Raw genomic sequence first — 18076 nt, 5'->3', positions numbered from 1 at the left:
TGCATGTTACTGCCTTATCTTGAAGAAAAGAACAGAACAATCTTCTTGCTCTTCAAGATCCTGAAACTGAAATTTAGAATAGGCTCTTCCAAAGATTAATTTTCATACACAGATTAAATTCTTGATAAAAGAAGAAATCTTGTATGCAAACTTCACTGTTCTAATACGGTACAGATTCCAGGAACATGAAGAAGTGGCACAACCAGTTTCACTGTAATGAATTGACTGCAAAGATTCTGATGAGAAGCAGGCCACAACACGATGTAATTAAATTCATCTGAAGCTTTTCCTCGAGCCCCCCCTTCATGTCAGAGAGGAAGCAAATGTGCTCTTCCCTTTCTTTGAGCTAGATCTCTTTAGGGAACCTTGTTGTTGGTCTGAGAAGAGGAAGGTTTTCCTCTATCTCCATCCTCTCGTACTTCGTGTTTATATATCATCCAACTCTTTCGATCCTTAGTATCATAGGACTGTTCATAGCGCTCTCAATCTATTCACACATGAATGAAACAATGCATCAACTGAGATCAGCTTAAGGTTTTCTTTGTCTTTATAGCTTTTTACTGTCGGAAAGGAGATCCTGGTTTCTTCCGGAGGTAGGATAGTGTGCACAGTTTCATGGGGTTGTTCTGATACATGACATTTAATTAGGGAATCTGAACTAGATGTCCTTTTCCATGGGAAATCTAATTCTAGGATATCTTATCCTTGTTCTAGGATTTCTGTCATCCTGTTTCAGTCAATTTGATCTGCTTGAGAATTCAGGTATTTCAAGCAGTACAAATAGCAGCTGTGTTGACACCATCTTGTAATTATCTTTTCTGAGAAATCTAATGATTTCTGCAAGTGATATCATACTCAAAAAAGATAAGTAAAAGCAATAAGGTTCTGAACGATGAAGATTATGCTATTTTCTTAGAACCATGAGTGTATGCTTTTGAAACAAGAGGGAATAAATCACAATCCATTATTTTCATCAGAGAATTGTCCATATTATATCTAAAAGGAAAAGAAAACCACTAAAATATGGCTTAAGAGAGTCTTACAATTGTTCAGATTCTCAGAGCAAGACTAATTGAGAACAGTGAGATGACTGCTCCATTTCTTTGTGTTTGTCATGATCTCAGATCATTGTTTTTGACATACGTTTATGTTGTAGGCAAGTTAGGCCACTCCCCTTATCTAGCAAGGATCAAACCTTGAAATATTGGGAGAGTTGAAAATTCAAAATGAAGATTCAACTAGGACTTGGATTTTGTAGGATATTGACCTAATGTTCATAATTATTTTAATGACCATAGCAAAATTTATAGAAGTCTTCTTTGATGTTGTGAATGATATATCATGAGAAATAAAAAGATAGTGGCCAGTGCATTCCACTACTTTTTATTTTTTGTTGAGCTAACAAAATATTTATCACAGTATCAAGTGTGTTTTAGATTTTTCCATCATCATCTATCTCAATCTTTCAACAAATTGTAATTATAACCATAGTATGTTAAAAATAAAGAACAAAACAAGATATGAACATAATTTTACTGTTTCATCTCTAAAAACATACTAGGGTTTCAAAGAGTGACCTTAGCCTTTTTTTTTCCTTCTTTCCTTTTTCTGACCTTTGTGCTTTGGTCATCTTATTTTGCTCCAAAAGCTATCACAATTACATCTTTTTGAGTCCAAGTTTGGAACCTTTCTTATCCTTCTTTATTCCCTGTTTCTAGCCATCATGTGAGTTGCAACATAATGACATGATTTGCTAGAAAAGAAGGGTAAGAATACAATGACATGATCTCTCAGTCAAATATTGTAAACAACCAACAGCACATCTGTATCAGCCTAACCAAGATCCTTATATTCAAATGCTTCATAACTTGCATTCGATATGATAGCATGCAAATTCATTTCAACACCACGTTTATTATATCTTAAGCACTCAGAGATGCATCAAATCTCCAAGTTCATGGTTTTGAAAAGTAAAGAAGGAAAAAAAGAAGAAAAGTAGCATACACATTAAGTGTCAAGACAGTGGAATTACAAGAAACTTTATTTCTTCTCAGAGAAATTTCTCCAAAATTAATGCCACACCTCCTATGAAAAACTATGGACACTTAAACAAATTGTATTTTGATTGGACCTCACACTAATGACAACACCAGAAAGAGAAAAAAGAGTTAGACATGTAGGAGACAAATACAAGTATCAGAAACTTAGTACAGAAAGATATTGGTCTGCGAGTATGGTGACCTTCTTCCTCACATATGTGCAAGCATCAGTCTATGGTGTTTGTCAGTGCACAAGCTGTTAAGGTAGCACGTGCCACAGTCCATGGCATCAAAAATCTCTGCAGATGACAAATGAAGCTCTGCCTGGGCAATTTGGCTGGAGTTGGTGCACCTGGTCATTAGTTATTGTTGTGTTGGAATTTAGGAAGAGTAAGAGAGATCATGGGGACAGGTAGACCCATCTGAGCAAGCCTAGGAGAAAGTCTAATTTCAGGGGATGGGCGAGGTGAGGGGATAGGACCACTATTTCCGACAGAAGAGGGGGTGACCTTAGGTGAAAGGTTTAATTGTTCGAGCGCCTTGAATTGCAGATCTACAGGGTAGTCCCTGACGCAGCTAATGCGAGGGCCAACACCGGTTGTCCAGTTGCGCTGGATGTGATTGCCCAATTCAAATGTCGGCTTGATCTTGGTCTCATGGTATTCAGGCTTCTGAGCCTCTTCTGTCTCAGTTTTACTCTCGTCTCTAGTCTTGAGCATTTTTGGATTCTCTGCTATCAAGACCATTTCGTCAATATCGGTTACTATGTCATTTCTGGGCTGACTGAGTGAGGAACATTCATCATCTTCGTTGATCGAATATCTCTGAATAATGGAGCATAAATCAATCCAAATGTTAACAAAAAATCAAGATTTGAGACGATATTTTATAAGATTTTGCTTTTAGTGATGAACCAGTTGAGATATATACTATAGTCTTTTCTCTTGAATTTGTGATTATCATCAAGATCTTTAACTAGTTGTGATCTTTCTTATAATGATATGGAATTCCATGCACTATTCATTACTCCTAGTTTCATATATACAAATAGGAGGGAATAGGGATCTACCTCGACGTCAGTCAGATCGACGTCGTTGTCTTGAAGAAAGTTGATGAACTCCTTGAAGTTCTCTTCAGTTGGGAGGTAATGTCCACTATATGGCCATATACGCTGCGGTAAAGGAATTCCAAATCTATTTAGCTAACATTTTCACTAACTAGAAATAGTATAATATCCACATCAAGCATTAAGAAATAATTATCCTTTACAAAAATAATAAACTTGTGCTACTTTTATTTGCTGAGATATACCTTTAGAATCCCTTCCTTTGCAATTAATCGCCCTGCAGCTGTTGTGGCACCCCCAGCAAGAAAACTTGAGTGCTGAAACAAACCCTTTATTTTCTGTTCATATAAAAAGGGAAAAGTATAGGATTAAATGTCACTTCAGAACTACAATCAAAATAAAAAATTCTTAACGAAGCTGGAAGCCTATTAAGGAAGACCTACTAGGAAGAAGGGACCCGAGTGAACCAAAAACAGAGAAGACAAAAGAAACATAAAATTGATAGAACAAGGTTGATAATAGCAATCCAGCGCAAGGAACTCCAGACATAGTTCTGTAAGATGAAGATTGTAATACAAGCCCACATGTACGAAATATACCTGCCCAACATACAATGTCCTGGATGTGCTGAGAACAAATATCCACTTAGTACCATCAACACTGTTGACAGATATCCCACTTTGTTTATAGAAAAGTTTACCATCTTTGATGATGACTTCGTATGCCCGTCTCTCTTTCTGGCAAGAAAATTTTGAATCAAGTGGATATGTCATCAGAATTTAAGCATGAGATCGAAACTTTTTACACTATTATAGAGCATACCGGTCCAAGATATTTAATACACTGTTGCTGAAGCTTGATTCTAGGACAATTTTCTAGAATGACTTCTTTGCCATCTCCAACATCCAACCTGCAACTCAAAATTAAAAGATTAGCATCACAGTGTATTTAAATATGCATAATTGAGCTAAAATGGATGATACTGAGATATAATTACCAGTAAAAGAAAGGTTGTGTACTCTCGCTTTTGAACCAGACATCATAATATAGGTTTAGATTATGTCCATATCGATGTCGTGGATCAATCTGCAAAGCAAGATTTTCAAGTTAAGAGGGTTGACGTGTTACCAAATCACACAACTAATCTATCTTAAAATGAAAAGAAGTAGAGGAAGCACTATGCTCTTTTTATTCTGCATTTCATATGATATGTGAGGGCAGATAATACGATCCAATTCAATTTGCAAAAAAGTTGACAGGAACACAAGAATGACAAACATACAGCCTCAAGCCAGTGTTGAAGTGCCAGCTTCTGTGCCTTGTGATCTTTGGATAAACCCTTACCAACCTGCAGAAGAAGGTAATATGTTGGTTACTACAGTCACTACAGACTAGTTCTACAATAAAAATAATAGGAATTATAAACTAACTCATGCACACATGGATCAGCACCCACGGGTCTCAAATTCAAAACAATGACCACGATCAGTACCTTGGCTGCCCGAGTCCGTGCCCTAGCCCAACGTGAAGCAGCTGTCTCTGGTTTTCCATCAGTGAAAAATGATATAGAACTGTGCTTAAGAGATGCAAAATCCAAAGCCTTCCACCTGTAGAAAAGATCAGTATTAGTGGAAAATGTCGAACAAAAATGGTCAAAGTTCACAAGACAACGGTACAAGCTTTTCAATGAGGACAAAGATCTAGACACAAACCATAATTCCTCAATCACAACTGCACAATCTGCAAGATTTCTTCGAGTCCGGTAACTCTTGTACACCTTTTGGAGTTTAACAGCTGCTGCATCAAACTCATTCATCGGCTTTGGTGATAACAAGAAGCAATTTGATGTGTTCGAATTGGGAACTGCAACATTTTCTATGCTTCTCATAGATGAAGCTTCTTTCTTATAATCCTCCTTGTCCTGATCCTCAGATGAAGCAGCAGTTCCAAGCTTACTATCGGTTGATTCCCAATCTTTGAAGCTTAGTGAAGCAGTCAAGGAACCAGCAGATGCCATTTTGGGTCCTGAATCATTCCTTTGGAAACCAGCTAACCACATATTGCCACCCTTCTCAGAGCAGTCGGTAGACATTGTTGGAACATCTGCAATTTCTTCTGCCAAATTTGAGAACATGCTCCTCATAACTTCAATCCATGATCCACGAGGCAATGAAAGAGATAAAACCATAATTCTAAAAGGAAGACTTTGAAATTATGAAGGGACAGTGAGTCTCCTGGCAAATATAGCAAAAAATCTAGCATTAGTAACTGTTACATGAATGATCATATACAGTAATAGAAGTTTAAAGAATCTAAAATCTGGATGATAAAAAAGTTTCCTAGTCAGGAAGCCACAAAAAATGATGGAAAATAATGTTTCTATAACACTATCATGTCAACCATACATTTCCACGTGTTTCCCTCTACTAAAAGGCTAAGTTTGCATAAATTACACATGCAAAGGAGATCAGCATTTTATCAGCTAACAATTGCAGCATGTGAAAACATAGTCTATCACTATATGGCTACCGAACCTCACATAGAAGCAATTCATACTATGCAAAAGCTAAAGGTAAGTTCCATTCTAACATATCTAAAAGATATTGTATCTTTCATCATGGCCAATTCCAAAATCTATCTCAGAACCCATATAACGCCTAACCACATAAAGCAGTAGAAACAAGTTGCAAATATGAACAGAAAGTTAAAATGACTCCAAGATCAATCATGCAAACGGAACCACACTCCAAGCAAAACCAGAGCAGAACAAACCGAGAAAACAAATCAAATAGAGAGTTAATTCAAGAGCATTCGAATATTTATTTATAGTTTTCTTATCACTTCTTGGATTATTAATATTAATTGTCTCACCTCGTCTGACTAGAGCATCTACCAGTCTCCTTAAAACATTTGCTAATAGAACCGAAAGAAGATTACAGGTTGACACAAGAAAGACAAACAGAGCAAAAAAAATCAAATTTTTAGCAGGAAAAGAAGCTCCCTAAAACAAATCAAACATAGAGTTAAATCAAGAGCATTCAAATCTCTCTCTCTCTCGTCAACATGTCTTCTTAAAACATTGAGAACAATCGCTAACATAGCCCAAAGAAGATCACAGGATGACACAAGAAAGGCAAACAGAAAGAACAGAAAAATCAAATTTTTAGCAGAAAAAGAAGCTCCTTTCTTGCTACCTACGGATCCAAGAGGAGAAACCCAGCAACCCTGGTGTTGAAGAGAAGAAACGCCCAAAGCAACAGACCACAACCTCCGATGGACTATCCTCATCCCATTTTTATACACCCAAAGTCCGAGGTAAGCCAGCCAGTCGTGAGGCATTAAAGTCCTTTGGCCCCTTCAACGACGAAGTGCAGGAGGATTGGGAGTGTTCCCTTCCGGGTCGGAAATACTGGGGGCGATGCCTCCCCACGAGGCCACGCCTTGGACCATGCCAAGGTTTCCACTTTATGGTTCCACAGTCGAAGAGGCGGAGGGAGAGGAGGGTCAAACGGGACAAATTGAAGCCTTTATGGAGTACTCCTTCAACGTTGGATTTGTTGGGCCAGTCAAGAAGATGGCTCGTGTCACCACCCTAAGACCTTGCAATTATGACCTCCCTCTGAGAGAGCGATCGGATTCTGTCGCTTACCTGGGACAGAGTAAATTACTAATATACCCCCATTCTAAGTTAATATCAAATCAGATTTTAATGACAGCATTATCATCTTACCTTGTCACTCACTAGCATGGAATTTTATTACATCATACAACAACAATAATAAAAATATAAAGTCAAAATTATTTGGGGTTGTTTTTAATCATAATTTAGATTGATAAAAAGTCATATCCCTAATTAAATTAAAATATTTAAATGTTTATTAAAGTTTATTTTAGGTCTCTTTAGCTCTCAAGTAATTTTATCAACTCAAGTAATTTTCTTTATTTTATCCTTTATCTTATTCCTCTTAACATTTTCATCTCTATAATATTATATATATATATATATATATATATATATCAGATGTATAAAACATTATTGTCCTAATAATTATTGATCATATAAAACTTTTGACACTCCTTATAATCATCCTACTAAAATATTTATTATGTATGTACTTATAATTTCTTTTTTAAAAAATATTAATCTGATGGTCTGAGAGTTGACAAAGTCAATGCCAATTTCCATATTCACAAAGCAGAATAAAATAGTAATTTTGTCCCTGTAGTACGAATGTTGTTCACATTCGAGACATTACATGTCATTCAACGAGTTAGGATGATAGTGATGGGTGAGACAATCAAGCACGCCATCATCATGTCAGAAGACTACGAGCTGGTAAATCGTTTGACCATTTCACATTTCCTTGGCAGACCTTTTGCGTCGGTCAAGTCTCCGTCTGGATTTGCACCAGTATTTTTGTCAACCATAGAACGTCGTCCTTCGCCTCCTCACGTACGAGCTCAGACAAGGAAGCGATAGAACAACTCGTTTTTCCTCCGACTTGCATCACCACTTCCCTTGCAAAAAGTGCTTGACTTGATCATTTTGTTCATTTGTTGCGACCGACGGAGCTTTCCAAAGTTTGTCAAAAAGGTTCTGGAGGTTGGGAGAAGACCTCCATGGCTCAATGGTTTGAAGAGACAATCTAGATGAAGTTTAGGGAAATGTGGATATCTTATCTCTTCCCACATTTCTCATATTAATTATCTCTTCTTCGTCTATATCGGCCTTAGTATGTGTTTAATCCCCCTAAGCAAGTTTTTCTCATTTTATTTTTTTAAGATAAAAATAATTGTTCTGCATATTCATCCTACCCTAAATAATGGATACCATAATCTAAAACAAATAATAAGATATAAGCAATCACTCAGAAAAGGAGTCTCAAAATTTTTCTAGTTATTTTTATCTTTATTTTGACTGGTAGTCAAAGTTTAGAATTGGTGTGCCATTAATTTCATGGGAATGGGGTATAATAAGCTGCCAAAAGATTGCCAAGAAAGAATGGCAGCTATGTCTTGAGGAGACAAGAGAGGATAACAGCTGTGGTATCAAGCAATAAGATAGAGAATGTGAGGAGAGAAAGAAAGAGATGAGGCGAAGTGACAATAGACAAGTTGAAGTCAAAATTTTGCGTTGACCTTTCTACAAATATAATGCTTAATAAGGATCTTGTAATAAATCCTTGTCCTCTGGTATCCTTGAATTATGAGTTTTTGTTGTTCATCATCTTTTCCAGATATTTTTCAACCGTTCTAATTTTGCCCGACCAGTGTATTGCACCCATTCATGTTAAACCAATCTAAGTTTAAGATTAATATAATGAAATTGAATATTAGGACTTTCCAACTTAGTATAAATTATTTTTGGATAGTTACTTACATAACTATCCTTTTGGAACAATAATCGTTCTAGTTTCTAAACGACCCTACTCGTTCTATTTTTATTTTTAGTTATGTTAATTAATTCAACTTTATTGTTCGATTCCCGAAAAGAATTAAGTCAAATTTCTAGTGGAAGGATAATATGGTTTAAATTTAGATGATAATGAGATTTTATTTTAAAAATATTAATTATATGCTTTCGAGTTTTTCTGAAATATTAATTTTATCCGACTAATTACATATTACCACATGTAGTTTGACCTCTATAGTATCTTGGTCCCTAAAGTTAAAAAATTTACATTGGAATCCCTATAATTATGAAAGTGAAATATCTAGGTTCATTTACTGTAACGTTATCGATTTCACCAATAGAAACACGAAAATGGTGGTGGTAGATGACATTGGTGGTGACGGACGATCACATCGTTGTAGGCTACAAATGGCTCCCGTGGATGAGCTGCATCTGCATTGACGCTAACGCATTGTCAAGCGATGAAAGGTTTGCTCATTGTGTCGGTGTCGATACAGTTGTCGAGCGGCACCACTATATATCTATGTTGACGTCGACGTATTTATCGAGTGATGAAAGGGTTGTTCATTGCGTCAACGTCGACGTAGTTATCGAGCGGCACCCCTTTGCATTTACATTAGCATCGACGTAGTTATCAAGTGATGAAAGGGTCACTCACTACGCCAGCGTCAACGCAATTGCCAAGTGACCCTTTTGTCGCTCAGCAATTGCATCGATGTCGACGAGTAGCCCTCGTCTCTCGTCGTCATTCTTCTCATCCACAATAGCCACCCGTCACTCCCAATGACATCGTCATCCACCATCATTAATGGGAATGATTGAAATTTTATCTTTACCTATTATTTTTATGTTCCATTAGTAAAATCGACGATATCATCAAATCTAAGTGTTTCATTTTCATAACTATAGATATTTTAATATTTTTTTTAAAAAATTTAAAAATCGATCTAACTACATGAGATAATCTACTATTAACCTTCATTTTACATTCTTCTTTCAACATGCATTAGTTTCCGTAATCAATCTGGAATGTAAGCATCAAAGTGATTGCACCGTCTAATGCTACCAAAGTCGACTCGATGCGTGAGGGCTGACTTGGTGTCCACATCTATTTTGGATTTCTCTCTCTCTCTCTCTCTCTGGTGTGGACTTGCTCTGCCCCCGGAAAACCGGCTCCTTAGTCTCTGCAGACAACCCGCAAAGTCTGCATGAGAGCAGCTCGTGCTCTTCCCGTTGAAATCACCACATTTATCGCCATCACCGCTCACGTAAATGGACACACAAGTCTCTTTCAGAGAGCACAGGGCGAGAACAGACTTCTTCTTCTTCCGTGTGTCGTCAAAGAGTAAAAGCTGACCTTTCTATTTGGCTGCCTTCTCGGGATGAGCGAGTCTGGAAGAGTAAAAGCTGACACGTCCAATGCAAGACTTCCCGCAATCGATAGGTCATTTTCCGTTTGGTCCACACGCTTGCAAAAATGATTTATACGTATGAATTCCTTTCCTCGTGTTCTATGTAAGATTGACTTGTTGTATTGTTTGGAAACCAGTAAGCACTAAAACTTGGACCAACACGTACACACAAGAAGAGGCAGAATTGATTGCAATGTTGGCTCAACCAAATCTTGGATTCCAAATCAAGACTCAGTATCATGAAGCAAGTTAGTAAAGGTGTCATTACTGTCAGTAGCAACAACCCTGCAACTAGTGAAGCATTTGCGATACATCACATATTTAATGGAAGATGCAAAATTCATATGAATAGCAAGTTAAGGAAATGGATTAGTTTGTACTAAATACACTTTGTTTGCTGTTCTGTGGTACATTATATGGGATTTCCTAGAAGAAACCATATGTATATAATGCAAGTATGCAGAAACCCAACTTATCAAAAGAATGTACAATAATTCTAGAAATGAACAGTTTGCGACCGATATTGATTACAGTGATAAAAAGGATTGCGTAGAAGAGTCGGACGACAAGAAAGAATTGTCGACTAATAACACACGAACAAGAAAAAGGGCATGAATCCTTTATATTTCCTTGCATATCAAACCTGTACAAAGTAGAATCCATGTCATATGTTAATCACAAAGTGCAACCGGGTAAATTGTTACTTACAAAACGTACCTGGAGAACTAACGGAGTTCGTCATGATGGATAAAATCATTTTCCTCCTCAAAGATAGCACTATAAAATACATAAGGGTTATCAAGCATCTCTTGCAAACTTAAGTGCCCATCTTTGTTTGTATCTGCCTGCAGTTGCCAAATATTATTCAGTTACCATAAGTTGAGCAGCTAGAGTACATTCAAAAAATTTAAAACAAAAGCAGAAAAGCCTGGATTGGTCAAGAAAGCTTGCATGTATCAAAGCTAGATAAAGTATAACAGAATAATTATTGTCTTCAAACCAGAAAGAGAGAGTTTGCAAAAGATGACTTAGAAACACCCACGAACAACTGTAAGCCCTCCTTTTCGGATTGAAGAGGTTGGCAGGGATAATGGTGTATAGAGAAAACAAGTCATGTTGTCTAAGACCATAAAACAATAAGGTTCAAATGATAATCTTAAGCACATGAAATAAATGATGTGAAATGAGACAAACCCACCATCTGCATGAGACAACAGGTGTGCATAATAAATGAAAAGATAAAAGGTGCTCCTTTTCTCTTTTTTTTGTCTAGAATAGACTGAACAATGACACAATGGATTACACATTCTTCACACCTGTTACGGTCATTCAGAAACAAGCACCTCAGTGGTTGCTGTCAGCAAACAGCAGCATATCCACCAATTTAACACCATATAGAAGAAGAGTATAAAAAAAGTGCAAGATAACAATCGCAGAGTGATGGTATGAGAAAACATGAGGTCAACGCATTGTAGGAAATCCATGACAAACCATAAAAGTTTCTGAAACACCATCACCAGGAAAAGAAAGGGGAGCAATCAAGCTATGCAGAAACCAGATGCACATAGAAGTTCAAAACCCTTCTCCACAATTTAATCTTTTCCGCAAATACATTGCCCACAGAAACCACAGACCCTGACCTAGGAACTATGGAAATGAACCCTTTTTTTTACTAATGTTTTCCAATTAAAGAATTATTTTCTTCATTTCTAGGAAATGAAGTATTGTATCCACCAGGGTCAAATACCATCAATTTATTTGATAAAAATATTCAAATTTTAGAGCTTTTTAATTCCAGAGCATTAAGCAACCATACCTGGGAAAGCACATAATCTGCTTGTTGTTTTGCATAGTAACGCTCTGATGGATGAAGATCATGAATGACAGGTTTCAGTTCATCTGCTGACAGAAAACTGAAAGAGGAACTTGCTAAGACTGACGATACAAAATAAGCTACATGCCTTCATACAATTTCAACATTGCTCATTTATTAAGACATACCCATCGTTGTCCAAGTCGAGTCGTGTGAATAATTTTTTAGCTGGTATCTCATTTGAAGCATCTGTCTCATGAGTTGAACTATAAACTTCATCATAATTTCTGATCAAGTGAAATAAGCCAGTTAAGTATTCTTCAAAGTTGAGTTTTCCATCTTTGTCTTTATCTCTTTCCCTGAGAAAGAAAGAGTGAACCATGTAAGGATTCTGCCAACTATTACCAATAGTTAGAATGACAAAAAGGTATCTAAATTTTCCATGAGTAATATGGTAAGGTTGCCCTTTGCAACCTACATGTCCAGGGTCAAGTTGTTGAAACAATCCCCTGCTTGTAATGCCAAGGCTGCCTATCCCGGTCCTCCTCGTTGATGGGACCCATTTTAGTGATTAGTGTGAAAGCTGATACAAGTCAAACTTGTTTTACAGACTGATGGTGCATCTTCTAGATGAAATAAGTCGCATAAGAGGTCTACTAGCACAATACTTTGAGAAAAACCCATTAGGAAATTTCACAACAGATTTATGTTATCGCCTCAAAAGACCAGGAAGTATTGTCTGAAGTTGAACAGTTATGATAGAAGCTAAGCTCATGCTTGAGGAATGATACACATAAAAGTTTTAGTTTATATTGTATGTCTTCAAGGATACTTGTACAGCTGCATTTACTGGCAACCAGCTGCTTCTATCAACTTGAGAAGGTAAAAAGAGCTAGAAAGAGATCACAAATAACAGAGATGCATTTTCCACCTGTCCCAACCTAATAAAAATTGTGCATTAATTGGGATACTATAATTTATGTACGTTTAATATTTTGTAACAGTCAAGCCTAAACATATTTGGGACATCAGCATGCACTGATAATGCAGCTGCATAACTACCTTTCTTACGGATGCAAGATGAAGGTCGCATAAATATCCTTAAGAATTATATATCATGATCCATAAAAAAAAGTAAACCTAGATAAGCTCTAGCACCTTATCTCTTCTTGACACAACCACTCAATCAGCTTTGGATTACTTGTGTCAGCCGGATGAAGAAAGCTGCAGAATCAATTAAAAGAGCGTCAGTGTGAAAATGTAAGAGATGAAAAGCAAAGCCAAAAAAGGTATCAGAGAACAAACTCATTGAACTCTATCAAATTGAGAAGGCTGTCACCATCCATGTCCGAAGCATTGAAGTGGTCCTCTTTCCACCAACCAAATTTATCGTCAGTTTCATTATCTGCAAAAGATTTTAAGGCAGCAAATAAGGAAAACTATAATATTCAACTCTCACAGGACATATCCTTCATGTGCACTTCTGAGCTCCTGTAAGTGTGTTAGCTGTCAAATTTGTGGCTAATGATCAAGTATAATTTGAATCAAATACCCATTGATTTCCATGTGCTGCATGCATTTCCAATCTCACCAAACAAAATGAAGTACATATTCATAAATGTCATACTTCGAGATACATTAAAACTTGATATAATAAAAATTAAAATTTGAATATTTCCAATACTGTCTGAGAATGGACAATTTGAAGTATATATTCATAAATAAGCCTACAAGTTCTATCATACCTCTGAATCAGCCTAAGATTATTATTAAAAGGTTTCGCGTTATCTTTCCCAACAGATCAATATCCATTATGGAACTTGTACCTTTCATAAAGGTAATGATACACATTACCACAAGTTAACGTAAAATTTAGTACCATTCAGCATAAACAAGAGACCATGGCTGATTCAGAAGCATGACAGAACTTATAGACTTAATTTCCACATCATCTAATGGTAGAGGGAAAGGAGGAATCTCATGTCAAGGATTTGAAGTGACAGGTAACCAACATACAAAACCGATGAAATCCTAGCAATAATGTGGTTTTACACAACAATTTCTTTATCTCGATAGATTTTCCTCTCGAATATCAACTTTAATTTTGGTTTATTACTAGTTCCTAAACATTGGTAGCATGGAAAACCAATATTCAGTAAAAGAAGAGATTGTTAGTCTGTGTTTACTATTACTGTCAACATCTGCCACCCAGTTGTTCTCTTTTACTCCCAATACATGGATCGACTCATCCTGTAAAGTAAAAGTACCAACCAGACTACAGTAAACTCTTTAGCATTGCATTCACCGATGCCATCATCTATTAGATAGACTTATTTTCTTTTATTTTCCTATTCGGTAATATCATTCCTTCGTCCTGTTTATCCCTTGTACAGTTTGAAACGAGGATAACATTTATGCCACAGATCCTTCAAATTTTAAAATGGAAGCACTTTTGTGATAATTAATCAATGTCTCGATCAACACTCAAATATGATATTCTTAGCCGTCCATTCGTTTCTCTCTATCCATAGTCCAAACCTCAGATCAAACTTCATTCGATCCTCAAAACACGAAGCGGAGCAGAGCATGATTAAGAAACAAGTCAAACACCAATGATCGCCCAAAGAATCTCACTTTTCTCAAATTAGGGCATACAATCAATTAAAAGAAGTTTGCATGAATCAGAAGAAATCAGAGATCGGTCAGAAAAGATGAATCTTTACTAACCAATCAATCGACGCACCCAACTTGGCGGCTCGTACTCCTGGAACGAGATGAACCCATCACGATTCTTGTCATGGAGCTTCATGTCCCGCCGTGTCCGGTGCAACACCTCCTTCTCCGACTGCTTCAGGTTCCACTCGGCAAGTTCCTTGGAGGTGAGGAACCCGTCCGCGGGGCCGACGTCGATCTTGGGGAAGAGCAGCGAGATGCGGTGAGATACGTTGAACCGTCCCTCGTCGTTGATGTAGTCCTCGGCATCAATGAAGCCCTCCCACTCCGGCTGGGCCTCCGCGGGCGGGGCGCCAACGATGGAAGGGAAATGGGCCCTCTCCCACTCGCGGTCGTCGCGGCGGAGCTCGATATCGGCGATGATGGGGTCGAAGGGGATGCGGCGGTCGCCAGCGGCCGGGGTGCCGCCGGCTGGGCGGAGCTTGAGGCGGCGGTGGGATATGTGGGGGCGGCTCGGGCCGAGGGAGAGGAGGAAGAGGATCAATAGTGCTAGGGTTACGTACGTCACCACCACTGGCGCGGAGGACTTCCCCTTGCCGCCTCCTCCTTCTTCCTCACCTCCTCCACCGCTCGCGCTATTTCTGTCGTGAGGCGGTCGACGAATGTCAAGTAAAGAGTCGAGGGTTGCAAACGGCGTCGCCTCTTCTCTTGTATCCAAAAATACTTCTCTACCTGTTAGGACTGCACTCTCTATGTTACCCGATGGGCCCAGTATAATTTCCGGTCACAGCACATCTAGGTATCGGTGTCGGTGGAACGAAATATGGTACGCGGAGATCGGTCACATGACGGTCAACGTCGGACGACGGCTTAGGCTCGGATGAAGGATCTTCTCCAAGTTTTGTACTACCCTTAATCGATCGAACGGTTCATATGCAAACAAGGTTGTTGTTCTCCCAGATATTAAGGAATTGAAGAATGTTTTTAAAAGTTATATTGGATAGGATCCCTCAGTTCTGTGGAGACAAGCGCCAGGACAAAGTTTCAGATCTGATGTGGGTCAGTGGGCTTTTGTAAGGGAACTAAGATCTGATCGACTAAGATGGAAGCAGCTCATAACTTTTTTGGATATCTTTATTTAAGTCATTTAGATAAAATATCCATATTTTCGTAACTTTCTTATAATTATTTTATATAATAACCTAAAATACTCCCCCATTACCTTTTTTTTTCCTTCCTTTTTTCTTTCCAACCAATAGGGTGAACTGATCCAATTATAATATTATATATATATTTTTATTATAATATTTTTATACTACATTATCACTTTTTCATAGTGATGTTGAAATTATATGTAATGCCTAATAGAATTTTTATTCTGTGGTATAGTATTTTTTAGTATTATTAAAAATATTATAGTATAATATAAATTTAATTTTTTATAAAATTTATCAAATACTTTTTATTATAATATTCTATACTATATTATATTTTTATATTATTAAAAAAATTATAAATAATATTATAACTAGATCAATTCGTCCCATGAAAAAGAGTGCTTCTATTGGGTTGATTCACCCTAGCAAGAAAAAAAAATATATTTTAAATATTAAATAAAAAATATTATTTAAATTTGAGGGGTGCTTAAAAAAAATCCAAAAAGATAATTTAAAAAAAAAATGCATCCTCCGTTTTGATAAAGCTTTAGATAATTTGAGTATTTAAATAATCATATGTCTATGTTAAGGAGAATGGTCATCAACATTTGAGTTAATCCGACGTTGTCCAAGTTCAAAGGTGCATAAGTGTATAATGTGGTTTAGAGGTGACTCAAAGTGGAGTTGTTGAGCTTTCAAGGCGTCGCCTGCATTAAGACAGATGTTACGTTGGGAGAAGTTTCCTAGCATAGTCCATCCAACGCTAAGTTAATAACTAAGGTCTCTAATGGGTATGAGTGTTTTTGGGAAAGTGAGACCCCGGTGTAGTGCTGAAGATTACCTTTTATACTTGGCCTTAGAGGGGGTAACCTATAATCATTCCAATGTCTCCCTCTTAGCGTTTTATCCGCGTAGGTGGTAGGGGAGATACAATCTCGAACGGTTTGTCTTAGACTTTTGTCCATGCAGGTGGATGGGCGAGGGGTAACCTAGAACATTTTTCATCCACGATAACTCTTACATGGTGCTGTGTAAGAGGATGATTGACTATTATAATATTTTTTTCTATCATTTATTCCCCTCCCAAAAGTATGCTTCGGAGCTCTTGTTAGAGGGGTTTGAAGTGTAGCGTTCAATTCATCCGACATGAGAGTGTTTAAGATCTCCTCTTATGGGTTGGGTTTTCCTAACTAACGTCTCATGCGATGACGGAGGTCAGGCATCCCAACCTCCTCATCTTGGGCAAAGATAAGGATCGGGTGTCCTGACCTCCATGCCTTACATGATGGTGGGGGACGGGCATCCTGACCTTAACGCCTCACATGATAGTGGAGGTCGAGCATCTGAAATCCATACCTTGGGCGAAGGAGGAGGTCATGCATTCGACCTTGTGCCTCAGGTAAAGGCTGAGATAAAGCATCTCGACCTCCACCCCTCTTGCAGAAGCGAGGATCGGGCTTCCCGACCACTATGCCTTAGGCGAGGATATATGCCCAACATCCTTGCCTCTTATAGAAGCAGGGGTCAGGAAGCCTTAGGTGAGGATAGAGGTAGAGGTTAAGAGGCCCGACCTCCTTGCCTCTTGCTATGGCGATTGGGCTTTCTGACCTTCATGCCTCTTGGGGTGATAAGGGCCAGGCTTCTTGACCCACACACCTTAGGCTTCTCTAACTCGTGGCTTCTGTTGTGATAGATTTCTTTTGACGCAGGGTCAATTTTGTTGACTCATGTGCTTTAAACACATTTTGCTTTATGCCTTTGCCGTGACAAATTTTTTCTCATGCGGGATAGGTTTTCTCGACTCATATATCTTGGGCACATTCGACTTGTGCCTCAGCTATAGTGGATTTCTTCACACATGGGGTAGGTTTTCCCAACTCATGTGTCTCGAGCACATTTCACTATACACTTCCATCGTAGCAGATTTCTTCTCACGTGGGACGAGTTTTACTAACTCATGCATCTCGAGTACATTTGACCCGTGCATTTGCCATGGCGGATTTTTTTCTCGTGTGTACCAAGTTTTCTCAACTCATGCATCTTAGACACATTTGACCTGTGCTTTCATTATGACAGGTTCCTTCTCATGCAAGTCACTTGCGTTGTGACAAATTTCTCTTTGTGTAGGTCATATTTTTTCGACACATATGCCTTAGCCATATTTCACCTTACGCCTCTACCGTAGTTGATTTCTCTTGGCACGGGTCGAGTTTTCCTGACTCACACACCTCGGTCACATTTCACCTTGGGTCTCCACTATCATGGATTTCTCGAGGTGCGAGTTAGATTTTCTCGACTCACACGCATTTGGTACATTTTGTCATGCACTTCCATTGTGATAGATTTTTTTTTTGATGTAAGTCAAGTTTTCCCGACTCATATGTCTCAAGCATATTTTGCTATATACCTCCATCATGATAAATTTATTATGGCGTGGGCTGGATTTTTTTAACTCATATGCCTCGAGTATATTTCGCCCTACACTTCCATTATGGTGGATTTC

General features: G+C 38.0%; 2 protein-coding genes across 2 annotated transcripts; both read right to left on the bottom strand.

The window, feature by feature from the left end:
• Positions 1 to 2001: 2001 nt before the first annotated feature.
• LOC103988245 (IQ domain-containing protein IQM1-like) lies at positions 2002 to 6558 on the bottom strand. The gene is made up of 10 exons (XM_009406799.3): positions 6300 to 6558; positions 4818 to 5339; positions 4598 to 4712; positions 4388 to 4453; positions 4103 to 4191; positions 3928 to 4015; positions 3705 to 3842; positions 3351 to 3443; positions 3109 to 3210; positions 2002 to 2863 (listed from the first exon to the last, which is right to left on the bottom strand). The coding sequence occupies exons 2-10, from the start codon at positions 5291 to 5293 to the stop codon at positions 2399 to 2401; spliced, it is 1632 nt and encodes a 543-aa protein (XP_009405074.2). The 5' UTR covers positions 5294 to 5339; positions 6300 to 6558; the 3' UTR covers positions 2002 to 2398.
• A 3717-nt stretch (positions 6559 to 10275) lies between these two features.
• On the bottom strand, positions 10276 to 16993 carry LOC135613676 (uncharacterized). The gene is made up of 8 exons (XM_065110713.1): positions 16930 to 16993; positions 14471 to 15166; positions 13049 to 13148; positions 12902 to 12967; positions 11932 to 12102; positions 11747 to 11843; positions 10648 to 10775; positions 10276 to 10573 (listed from the first exon to the last, which is right to left on the bottom strand). Exons 1-7 carry the CDS (start codon positions 16991 to 16993, stop codon positions 10656 to 10658), a joined length of 1314 nt encoding a protein of 437 aa, XP_064966785.1. The 3' UTR covers positions 10276 to 10573; positions 10648 to 10655.
• Positions 16994 to 18076: the final 1083 nt, after the last annotated feature.

The sequence above is a fragment of the Musa acuminata genome, chromosome BXJ2-6 (genome assembly GCF_036884655.1).
Source record: "Musa acuminata AAA Group cultivar baxijiao chromosome BXJ2-6, Cavendish_Baxijiao_AAA, whole genome shotgun sequence".
In the NCBI taxonomy this organism is placed as follows: Eukaryota; Viridiplantae; Streptophyta; class Magnoliopsida; order Zingiberales; family Musaceae; genus Musa; species Musa acuminata.
This window is presented reverse-complemented; position numbering and strand designations above follow the sequence as displayed.